The 13,343-nt window shown below is 35.4% G+C and overlaps 1 protein-coding gene across 1 annotated transcript in view; it reads right to left on the bottom strand.

Annotated features, from left to right (window-relative positions):
* Positions 1-13,343, bottom strand: part of MALRD1 (MAM and LDL receptor class A domain containing 1) — a 642,247-nt gene that overhangs the window by 456,082 nt on the left and 172,822 nt on the right. Inside the window, 3 exon segments of the mRNA XM_055092251.1 lie at positions 5,504-5,666; positions 8,460-8,520; positions 8,522-8,637. Of these exon segments, the coding sequence (XP_054948226.1) occupies positions 5,504-5,666; positions 8,460-8,520; positions 8,522-8,637 (340 nt within the window).

Here is a 13,343-nt window from a genome sequence, read left to right as displayed (position 1 = left end):
AGATTGGCATTTACTGAAATAAAATGTATTTGAGGACCAAGAACTTAAAACTTTGCTCTCTAGCTTCCAGCAATAAAAATGAATAAATTGGATCAAATAAAGGCTTTTCTTATGAGATAAAAATGATCATAAAATTTATGGTGCTTGGCTATGAGCCAGTTTACATACTATAGAAACACTGCCTGGGCTAAGAGACTTGACCAATTAAACTAATTGTGTAGGTCAGAGTACAGGACTCTGAGATCATATAAAATCACAAACTGAGAGGAATCATTACACAAGACCTGCAAATATACAGTATTCTAAGCATATTTAAATGTGAACTATAAGGCTCAGATTCTAGGTGATCCAAGTATCTTGATTCAATGATAAGCAAATAATAATTTTTAAAAAAATTTCTCAGCTGAAGAGAACTCACGATTTTGCCAACTGCCTTAGTAGTTGTTGGAGCATGAATGGGTACAAACTCATTTTATTTAATACTAGATTATGATTCTTTTCTCAAAATACTATGAAAAATACTTTTCTACTAAATATTCTCCTTCTCTACATAATTTAAAGGAAATGGAAATCTTATTCAACCCCAATCTCAAAAAAACATGTAAATTGCAACTGATGATATTGTCATTGAATGATTTTTACTTTATCTTTCCATTGCATTATAGTTGAGAGCAATATTTCCATATACCTTGATTACAACCCTAGAAAAATCACACCAGGCAACCTCAGTTGAGCCCTGCTGAGCAGGAGAAAGGGAGAATCTACTCACCGAACTCTGTGCTGAAAATGCCTCCATCTACAAGAAGAGATGCCTTTTTCTAATTCATGTAAAAATTAATAAACTAGCTGTATGGAATGGTGTTACTCTCCCACAAACATAAAAAATAAAGATGCAATCTTAACTTTATATCACAGAGTTCACTTCTGATGTACCAAGGATAGTCCATTAAATTGTGGATGCAAAAAAAAGTAGACATGGATGAAATTGGAAATCATCATTCTCAGTAAACTATCGCAAGAACAAAAAACCAAACACCGCATATTCTCACTCATAGGTGGGAATTGAACAATGAGATCACATGGACACAGGAAGGGGAACATCACACTCTGGGGACTGTTGTGGGGTGGGGGGAGGGGGGAGGTATAGCATTGGGAGATATACCTAATGCTAGATGACGAGTTAGTGGGTGCAGCACACCAGCATGGCACATGTATACATATGTATCTAACCTGCACAATGTGCACATGTACCCTAAAACTTAAAGTATAATAAAAAAAAATAAATAAAAATAAAATAAAAACCCATTTTCTGGGGAGAAAAAAAAAAGTAGAATATCAGGTAGTCATGTCATTTTCATGGTAAAAAATATGCATTTTAAGACCTTGCCTAAGACTCAACTACACAGTGAAAATTTCCCTACATATTCCTACCATACTGTGGCTTTTCTAGACTTTTTATTGTTTCATTAGGTGTATAAAGCGAGAGAATATTTTGAAATATATTATTGTGGGTTTTTTTCTCTTATACTTGCTTATAAATAATCCTTACTTTACTGAGCCAGAAGCAATCTTTGTCTCCAAGACAGCCGGGATCAGAGAAAGAGACAAGAAAGAATTGACAGAAAGCCTTTCAATTTTTAAAACTAATCTTGAGAACTATTTCCAAAACAACATCCTTAAAAACCTGGCTTTAAATTTCTATAGTGAGACGCCTGAGAGAGAAAAGCCATTTTAAAATTAGAAAAGTTTTCCTTCAAACACAAAAAACAAAATTTGGAAAACTGAACTTAGAATCTTACTATAAGCTATAGAGTAGGATATCTGACGCATAAGAACTATTTGTTAAGAAAAGAAAAAATATCAAGCCTTCCTTGGCTGAGGAACGAGCCTAGAGAGAAAAGAAGAAAAGGAGAGGAGATATAAGGTTAGAGGCTGTTCCCTTCTCCACGATTTATTGTCATGTAGAGCACATATGTTAAATATTATCTGACCATTAAGCATTCCGATTTAAAAGTTAATTTTGTGTTCTGTAGCCTATAATTATAAAACACAAATATACTGATGCTAATTAGCAACTAATTCATTCAACAAATAATTATTGAGGCCTATTATACACCAGACACCTGAAAATAATGCAACACATTGGGAAATCACAGCTCCTGGGATTCCTTAGGAAATTTCCAGTCTATTGAAAGTGGTAGGGTGAGAGGAAATACGGAAATACAAATTATTGCTTTTGACACATTGCTACTTCTACCTTTACCACTTATACGTGAAATTCCAGTCCACCTTTTCTTAATGGACTTATAGATTATTCATAAGATGTAGTTTATTGATATAAGCCACAAAAACTTTCTGTAAGTGTCCTTTGCTTTTTTTGTGAGTCAGAAGCAGCCCAAGGAAAAAAATGAAAGAAAAAAATTTTGAATAAAAAACTTTCAAAATTAAAACATATTAAATAAAAAACTGGAGCCATCTTAATAGAACAAAAACAATGACAAAAGAGAGATCCAAAAGCAGGGAGGGGTGAAATCAGCCTGAAGCAAATAACTGGATGCTAAAGATATTGTGAATCTCTTTAGTATAAGGCCCATCTGCAGAAGGAGGTCCCACACAGAGCAGCAGAGACACCATTAGTTTTCTTTGAAGCAGCAGCTACAGAGTCTGGGGGTTGTGAAGTTTTAAGTGTGGAGAGGGCTGTAAAGGGCATAAAGATTTTGAAAAGATTCTTTAATATAAGAGCATCTGCAATAACATTTCCCTGGAATCATCAGAATGAGAGGAGGAAGGATGGGATCTCGCAGGACTTGGGCACACACAGAACTGTGAACTACAAAACAGGGGAAAGATACTAGTTACGGAACCTCAGAAAAAGAGAAGATACCAAAATAAATAACAAAGAACAAAATGAGGTCAGAAAATCCCTACTTAAAATAATTATTACCATGTGTATGTGAGGAGCAAATGAACAAGGAAAAATGTAAAGAAAATGACACATGAAAAAGAAGCCAGAAAAGGATGAATATTTGTGCTGGGAAGGGTAGCAGGGGGCTGTGAGGGAGGTGGGGATGATTAATGGGTACAAAAAATAGAAAGAATGAATAGGACCTATTTAATAACACAACAGGGTTGTTATCATCGATAATAATGGTACATTTTAAAATAAAGAGAGTAACTGGATTGTTTGTAACTCAAAGGATAAATGCTTAGGGGATGGGTACCCCACTTTCCATGATGTGATTATTATACATTGCATGCCTGTATCAAAACACTTTATATAGTCCATAAATATATACACCTACCATGTACCCACAAAAATTAAAACTAGAGGTTTCAGTGAGCTGAGATTGAGCCACTGCACTCCAGCCTGTGTGGCAGAGTGAGACTCCAAAAAAGAAAAAAATTAAAACTAAAAAAAAAAAAGACAAGGCCTTGAAAGATGGGTACTTGAAAAAACCCATTAAATTACTTTGCATGTCATGTTGCTTAATTTTTTTAAATTCATAAATTCATCTGAGTCAGTACCAATACATTCTTTCTCCCTGCTTGTTTACAGCAAGGGATATCCTTCTTCCAAGGTAAAATTAATAATTCCACCTATGTCTTAGATTCTGCTCCCTATAAACAAGTCCTAATAAAAAACAAGCTGAACAACTATATAACTATACACAGTCATGTGTCACTTAATGACGGGAATAAGTTCTGAGAAATGCATTGTTAGGTGAGTTGTCTTCACCTCAACATCATAGAACACAGTTACACAAAACTATATGGTATAGTTTTTAAATTTATGTATGCAATTTTTATATGAAAAATCAAATATCCCAGCACCATTACTAAATATCAATCATTTTCCCTACCTGGTGTGTGGGAATGCAAATTGATATTGCAACAGATATTGAGGAAAAGAACATTAAGATCATAAAACATCTACAGAAAAAAGATAAAACTATTAATTTTCACATAAAAATATAAACAAAGGAAATAATCATCATGGAATATCTAGCTCAGAAATTTAAAGAATCAGAATACTGATAAGCTAAAAACTTAAACAGAACTGTGTATAAATATACACAGTCGGAACGATGGGAGGGAGAGAAATAGGAATTTGGGGAGAGAAATAGAGGTTTTATTCCTCTTAATAGGATGTCAATAGAGGAAGCCAAAATTTTTGAATCAAGAAACGACTATATATTCTTTTATAAATATGGACTAGCACCTATAACCAGTCCCTGATAAAAGTGAGAAAAGTATAGAGGAATGATCTTAGGACATAATAGGATATCTCCAGGGAATTGGATTGATATTACTGAAGGAATGACAGCTGTCATTATGACTGTCAATTCTCTTTGACACTTTTAGACTAGATGCACGCAGTCACTGTGATAAAAATTTGTTACATGTGGTACATAAAGATGAAAGAGGTAGACATAAAAAGTTGGTATGTAAAATACAAACATGCTTACAACACTAGAAAATATTCATGCATTTCACAAAAGTGAAAAAAGTTCAAAATGGACAAAAGCCTTAATAGTCAATAAAGAAAAATATCACATTTGTTGTGTAGTCTGCTCTTCTTATCCCACCCCAGCCATGCTGGTCTTCCTGCATGGTCCTGGCTCAGGGCCTTTCCCTTTGTGTTCCATTCAGAAAGAAATGCTCCATCACTAACAAACCCTTTCCTTGTTTCCATTCTGCTGTGTAGCAGTTAACACCATCTGCCCCGCTTTCTATTTATTGACTTACTGCCTGTCTCCCTAATGAGAACAAGGATCATCTGTGTCAGTCACTCGTTTATTTCTAGTGCCTACCGCAGCGTTCTCACACAGTAGGCACTCTATTTCTTCTTTGAAGCAACTTTATAATATTGAGATAATGTGAAATTAACTGGGAAATCCACTAGTTGAGAACAGATTAGTAAACTGTTGAAAGTCATTACAGTGAAATGCAAATAATGATGAATATTTAATGGCATGATTTATTGAAAAGTGGAAAAATCTTTTCATCTATGTTGAAAATCTGCACATTTACCTGTGTTCATACATGTATGACAAATACACATCGGAGTGAGAAAAAGTAGGAAGACAGAAAGGGGAAAGGGGAGGGGAAAAAAGGGAGGCTGAAGAAGAGGAAATGGGAGGAGGAGGTGGTGGAAGAGATGGAAAAGGGAAGAAGGAGAAAAGAGATTTGGGGAGGGAAGAAATCCATAGATCATTTTAAAAACAATATATTAACAGGGCTTTTCAAAGAGTGATAATATTAAATTGTTTTGTTCACTTATTCATGCTCTTCTCCGGTTTCTATGAAATTCACAAGAGCATTCATTGCTTTTTTAATTGATATTTTTTCCATTTTGTATGAAAGAAAACACTCAGCCTTCTTTTCAACTTAACATTTGTCTTTACAATAGCATTGGCCTAGGATAAGGTGGTGGGGGCAGAAATTTGGGAGATGCTTAATAAATATTTCCCAAGAGACATATTCAAAATACATGGTCACTTACTGTGTATGATCCACTGATGGCCTGTGGTTTTCTTCCCCATGATGAATGCTAATCCCGTTCCCAAGCCCCCACCTGAATGTGTTTGAATCTTGAAGCAAATGCACTGGGATTGGTTGATACCATTTACACAGGCTTCTTTTCTCAAAGCTGCAAACTTCCATAACTTGGACAGGGTAGAACAAAGAAAAGGTGAGCTAGTAAGTGGCAGTTTCTATCTGTACAATCTTAATCAGCACTTTCTTACTCTTGTTTTTAAATATAATGTAACTTTTAAACATTATTAAAATAATTAGGCAAATGGTTTGTAAAATCACTGGAAGAGTTTCAAAGAAATCTAGGTTTATTCTAGTCAAATATTTACAGGAAAAAAATATAGGAAAAAATACATATACTAATGATCTGGTTTCATGAGGAGGTGAGATTTTAATTAGCTTCTACAGCAGCAATTTAAGCACTTCCATTAAGCAATTTCATTGCTTGCATGATCTCCAAGTTCTGACAAGTCTGTTCTTTTCTCAGTCTCTGAAGGGGTTATTGCTAATTCCCAACTTCAGTTTAAGCAACGAGGTTTCCAATAACTTTTATATTGGACCTGTTTCCTATAAAGTTTTACAGATTCTTGTAATAATTTTATTCTAATATCACAGGAAATTACAGGTCCAGTGATTTTTTAAAATGTACAGGTTATGTGTAAAACTGTTATCTGAATTCTCTCTCCGAATGTGTTCGTGTCTAAAATCTTCCACTGCTGAATAAAAAAGAAATATTCATTCAATGAAATTCTTGTGTATACTATAGAAAACCTGGTGTGCACTCTAGCTTTTAAATGACATTAATAATGGCAGCATACCACTATGACCATTTAGAAATTTGGGTATATGAGTTAATGTGAAATCTGAAAAGGAAACATTTAAAAAAGTGTTTTCAGTCATGACATTCAGGTGTATTAGTTAATCTCTGACATTAATTGTTTATCTTGTGAAGGGATTTAGGATCCAATATATCTCTGTTCTTCATATCATTTAAAATATATAATTTGTAGGCTTTTAATAGAACTATTAGAAAATATAACATGTCAAGCAAGATGAATAGGTTCTAGGGATCTGCTGTACAATATTACAGTAGAGTCAACCATAATGTATTGTACCCTTAGCATTTTGTTAAGATGGTAGATCTCATGTTATGTGTTCATTTTTTTTTTTTTTTTTTTTTTTTTTTGAGACATCGTCTCACTTCGTCATCCAGGCCAGAGTGCATTGGCACGATCTCGGCTCCCCCTCCCAGGCTCAAGCAATTGTCCTGCTTCAGTCTCCTAAGTAGCTGGGATTACAGGCACACGCCACCACACCCAGCTAATTTGTGTATTCTTTTTGTAGAGATGGGGTTTTGCCATGTTGGCCAAGCTGGTCTCAAACTCCTTGGCTCAACTGATCTGCTCACCTTGGCCTCCCAAAGTGCTATGATTACAGGCGTGAGCCACTGCACCTGGCCATGTTATGTGTTTTTATCACAATTTTCAAAATCAGTTAGAAAATCTGTATAGTTTACAAGCAGATTTGTCATACTATTTTATCTTACAAAAGGGTGGAAGAGACAATATCTCAGTTTATTCATAAATAAAATGGTAATAATTCATTTATATTTGTTCAAAATTATAAAAACTATTTGACTAAGAATAACTTAATAGTAGGCACTCATTTAGGACATTTAAAGAATTTATCAAAACTTCCCCTCTAATCATAAACGACATGACTAAAATGGCAAAGTTGAACTTAGAGGAAATTCAGTATTCCCTAAAGATACTCATTTTGTGTAATTAATTAGGTTTTGTATAAACTCTTACAAACACTACAACTTATATAAGATCATAAGGGGATTCGAATGCCTTCCGATGAGCAAGTCTGAACACCACCACACCTTCCATTGTATTATTTTCTATCTGTGATGCATGATATAAATCCCTGGCTAGCTTGAGTTAATTACTGTCTCATCTTATGCACGAAGTGAGTCAGCTTTGATTTTATGACTTTTTTAGTCTAGATTAGATAGTTAATTGGTGGTGTATTTGTACATTAAAAAACATTTTTTTCTAGATTAAAAGAATAAATATGAACCTCACTGGATTTCTTAAGTCCTAGAATTTCTTCACAAGGTTGACATAAAACAAGGGTTTCACTACTCTCTCTGTGTTATCTGTCTGTTCTAAGCCCTTAATATTATCAAGACACTTGAGAAATATGATGGTACAGTCAATTCACAGGCTACTCCATGAAGAACAGGGAAGGGAAAGATATTTCAAAGTGTTTACCCTTCTGATCTTATGCTTTGCTCATTCAGACACAGATTAATTTTTCTCCTCTCAGACTGTATCTTTGGCTGAGAAGTCCATTTTTAAATTAAATAGTTTGTCTTTGATCCATTTAGGAAAAGCCATTGAATTGGCAGGTACCATTGAATTGGCAGGTAAAAACCAGGACACAGGGGATAAAGGTCTCATTTGCATTAAGATAGGTTTTCTCATGAACTCTGCATATTTTAATAGTACTAACGTTGTATGTGCATTTTGGCAATGGCAAAATTTGAATGAATTAATTTGACAGTATTATAAAGCTACCTCCCGTTTATTCCCTATTTTATAGTGTCAGGAGTACAGATCAAAGGGAATGGATGGAAAGAGCTACTAAATGCTACTCCCAGAGTCAAGTAAAGTTTGTGAAAATGATAGTTTTGAATCCAAAACATTAATCTAAAGACACTTACCACTTACTGGGCCTGGCAGAAAATGCATTCTGATTCTTCCATTACAATTTTCTGTATGAATAACTGTTACATTTAGAAGTTGTCCTAACTCATGTTAAAAATATCTAACTATGATGCTAGGCTGTGCTACTTAGAGATTACACTTGTATTTTCTATTTTGTGGCAATATTTAAACAAATTTTAAGAATCCACCTACCACAGGATGCTTCATCTGATTTGTCGGGGCAGTCATATTTAAAATCACATTTCTGCATTTTTTTCGATGCAGTGACCATCAGACCTGCAGACAAATTCATTGTCTGTGCAGTTGTGTGGAGGTAATGTTACAGGAACTGACGTTTCTGGTGGAGTTGGGAGGTCTGCTGGCAAATTACCTTGATAAGAAATAATATACAGGCATCATTTAGCAGGTTTTCTGGTTTTCTACTTCTTTAGAGATTTTACACAATGAAGCTTTCTAAATATGCCTCACAATATCATAGAGAACAGTGGGTAGTATCAGCTACTCTGCTAAAATAAAATTGAGGTTCTTGTTTTTAGTAACAGTAAATAACTAAACAGCTTCGATCATGAAAAATGATGAAGGTACAGACGGAAATTACTGGAAAGCTATTCAGAGCTCACCAAATCAATGGGAGGCCCAAGGCCAGGGCTTAGAGAATCAGCAGGAACCAAGGGAGTTTCAGATTCTGGAATTAAGAGCCAGAGTAAAGATCTAAATAACTTTCTAATTTACTAGGTAAATAACCTTTGTCCTTCCACTGCTACAATAAATCTAACATCTCCTCATCTTTGTTTAACATATTTTCACTTATTTAAAATTCAAGGTTTCAGGAAAGAGTCAAACCTGAAATCCTCATCTAGAAATTTTATACGAGACTACAACTTCCGAAATTACTGAGGATGGAAGACATTTATAGATGATGACTGATTTATAAGTTATTCAATAAACATGTATTGATAACATGTCTGTGCCATACACATGGTAGATGCAGGGAATCCAAGCTGTGGAGAAAAAGTTAAATATTAAACCTGAACTAAATTGAACATGGACACAAAGAATGATCACCAAGTCCCAGAATGGGTTGTGTGAGCCCCTTCAGGCTTTCATCCAGTGTTGTTTAGAAGAAATCTCTATTTCAATCTATTCCTATACGTTAGTTATTGAAAAACAACAGACAGTCACAAAAACAAGTCAACCTTTTTGTGTTCCTTGGGCCCAGTCACAAAGGACCCTTGTGACTGGACCTCATGCCAAACAACTCATTACAAAAAGAGCTAGGGTCCCAGGCTGCTCCGAAGCTTCATGAGACCTCTCCTCCTCTGTGCATGGACGACTGGCCAACTCTGGAGCCTAGGCCGCTGCTTCCGGGCCTAGTGGTGAATCCTCCATTGTCTGGTGAGTGCGGTGTCCAACTCTGGAGCCCAGGCTGTTGCTTCCCAGTTTGGTGGTGAATCCTCCATAGTCTGGTGAGTGTAAATATGTATATATTTTTCCCTTCTCCCCTTCCCATTGCAATTTACTTATTATATCATTTGCTTATTATATCAATTTGCTTATGTTAATTTGCTTATATCATTTGCTTATTATATCTGCATTGCTATTTATGTGGGATAAAGCTTGTTTACCCTTAGAGGTATTGTGTGTGTGTCTTTCCTTCTCTCCTCGTGCATTTTCTGCACAGAACACAAGTCAAATATGCCATCTCTGCCATTAAATAGTTTACATCTAGTGGACAAGGCAGTCAGATGTATCTTTCATTACAGGTATTTGGGATAAATTTATGGTAAAGATAAAACTCCAGGGAAGCAAGAATGGTATCTTTCATCCCTGCATCCATAGCACAATTCACAGACCATGGCATATGGTAGGTATACTGACACTGACAAGTGAATAAATGGACAGATAGATGGACAGATGGATGGATGGATAGATGGATAGATGGATAGATGGATGGACGGATGAATGAATACCAGAGTGGATGAATGAATAAAATAACAAATGGAAGATTTCACAGTGTATTGAAAGAAAACAGAGGAAAACCATATATCAGACGGGAGTCAAATAAGATGCCTTGGCAAGCTGATGCTTAAACTGACTTTCAAAGGTTGATGAGCTCATATTGCTAGGTGAAAAAGAATACAAGGTCTTTATGGGCAAAGAGAAAAAACTTGTGTGAATGCATGGAAATACATTAAACTGTTTTTTTATTTTAAATACTGTGAGAATTTAACATGATAATATCTTGTGATATGATAATATCTTGTGATATGATAAGCATGCGTCTGATTGACTCATTAGATATGGAACTGGAGAGTAGACAGTTACCATAAAGAGCCAGCTGAAATCAACTTGAGAGTCTGAAATAAACACACAAAAATATGGAGAAATAACAAGATATAAAATGTCTATTTCAAGATGTACTTTTTGGCATCAGTGTGAAGCATGAATTGTAGGTTGCTCTAACATTGAAAAAAAATAATAGTTAGAATAGTTAACCTCTTTATTTAATCCAGTCAACTAATAAACCAAAACAGAGATGGTTTAAAGGAAAGAGCAAAAATCTGAGCAATACTAAACGTCCAGTATCTGGAGGACTGGGGATTTACATGCTGTTGGGAATCTGGGGAAAGTCCAATAACTAGTAGTTTATTTCTTAGCTCAAATGCAGAGGCAATTAAGACCTAAGATTGAAGATAGATCAAAATATCAACTTTTTATTGATATAGCTAATCCTGAAGAAAATTTCCTATTTCTGTAGACAAGTGGTCTTCTAAAATGTGAAACCCAGAAATAAGAGCCCAAACTGTGTCTTCCAGGCTACGCTGTGTGAAACTATAGCAAGGAAGATTTGACCAGATTTCATATTTCCTCAGCTAGTAAACATTAAAAAGAAAAGAGGAGGTGAGGGACCAGGCATGCATACTCAGATTCTTCTTGAAAACTCACCAATCCATTGTTGCTCTTCCTTCCTCTGGGAAGGAATGAATAAGAGGATGAAGAGAGACCAGGAATATTAGGCTGCCAGATACAGCTCAGTCTACATGAGAGATTAAGACCAAGGAAACAGTATTCTGATCCCATAGGGGTGAGTTTGAAATGATTAATCAATTGTTAAGTAAATGAGCATTCTATTCCCCAAGATCAGATATATAAAATATAGAAGAGGAGTCAGTTTTTAGGGATAAGAAATATTTTCTCACCAGGTGTGGTGGCTCACACCTATAATCCCAGCACTTTGGGAGGCTAAGGCAGGTGGATCACTTGAGCTCAGGATTTTGAGACTAGCCTGGGCAACATGGTGAAACCTCATCTCTACAAAAATAAAAACTACAAAGATTAGCTGGGCATGGTGGCCCACACCTGTAGTTCCAACTACGTGGGAGGCTGAGGTGGGAAAATCACTTCAGTTGGGGAGGTTGAGGCTGCAGTGAGCCGAGATCACACCACTGCACTCTGGTCTGGGTGACAGAGTAAGACCCCACCTTCCCACCCCCCCAACCCAAACAAAAAATAAAAAATTAAACAATCAAAATAAAATAAATGTAAAAAGAAATATTTTCTATCCTAAAATAGAAAGCCAATGACAACAACACAAAAAAAAGGAGATCCTAACAGGTTGGAAACTTTATCTCACATCCAGTTGGATATACTCACGTCTAAGTCATTGAACAAAAATAAGAACCCAATTAGAGGTGAAAGTTATTACCTTCCATAGAAATCTGACGCATCCAACGTTATAATAAAATGTGAAAAAAAATTAAAAAGACAATCATTTTATCATTTTTGAATGCTGATGACTTTGAAGATCTTGAAGGACAGAGTTTGAATCAGAGAAAGAAAAATTCGGTAGCCTTGATGAAAAATTATTTTCAAATAAATCTATAATGAGATTATAAAAATCACTTCTGAGGGAATTTGCTGAGAACTGCAAAACATTCAATGGCCAGGTTGATGGATATTTTATATGTCTCAATGGAATATATGGAACAAATTTCTTTGAAAATCATCCTTTTAAAATGTTTAAATACAAGGTCTTAAAAATAATCTTCTAATTTGATCGCTAAATTTGTTGTGCCATTTCAGAGCATAATTTACTTACATAATTTTACTGAAAATATACATATATAATTAAAATGCATTAGAAGATGCATGTAAACTTTTTATTTGTATGTCCTATATCAAAAATGGCATCTGGAAAGTGACGTATTTTGTCAAAGTTTCAATGAAAGTTTTCCTTTAACCAAAGCAGGATGTCAAGTTCTTTCACTTTAGCACATGCTCATCCAAGCTGGTTTGTTCCATATTTAGATAATAAAGTTTTAGTTTAAGACAAAGATTTTAATTACACAGAGATGACTGTCATTTGCACTGAGAAAAATGTTCTATGCTCCAATTTAGGCAGCCATTTTGAAATGCGTTAATTTCAAGAGAGAATGGGTAAATGTGTGTTCCAAGCTCAGGGTAAATACACATTACTAGAACAGTAAAAGTCTTAAAAAACAGTGGATCACACATGTTTTCCTATTCTTCACATTGCTGTATATTATGTATATTTATGGAAGTAGACATTTACAATTAATCATCTTACCTTAATACACAGAAACTTCAATAAACAGCTAAATGGAAACACATATATGATGTTCTTCACTGACTGTACTACTTTAAACTTGCTCGATAATACACTTCTAGTCACAAATACCTAGGATTTACTGATTTCTGATTTTATTTTTTATTTTATTTTTATTTTTATTTTTTGAGACAGAGTCTCGCTCTGTCGTCCAGGCGGGAGTGCAGTGTCGCGATCTCGGCTCACTGCAAGCTCCGCCTCCCGGGTTCACGCCATTCTCCTGCCTCAGCCACCTAAGTAGCGGGGACTACAGGCGCCCGCCACCACGCCAGGCTAATTTTTTTGTATTTTTAGTAGAGACGGGGTTCCACTGTGTTAACCAGACTGGTCATGATCTCCTGACCTAGTGATCCACCCGCCTTGGCCTCCCAAAGTGCTGGGATTACAGGCGTGAGCCACCTCACCCGGCCGATTTCTGATTTTATTATTCTTCCTTCAAGAGAAGAACA

Source organism: Pan paniscus, chromosome 8 (assembly GCF_029289425.2).
Source record: "Pan paniscus chromosome 8, NHGRI_mPanPan1-v2.0_pri, whole genome shotgun sequence".
In the NCBI taxonomy this organism is placed as follows: Eukaryota; Metazoa; Chordata; class Mammalia; order Primates; family Hominidae; genus Pan; species Pan paniscus.
The sequence above is the reverse complement of the archived record's forward strand: the minus strand, read 5'-3'. Positions and strand labels throughout refer to the sequence as shown.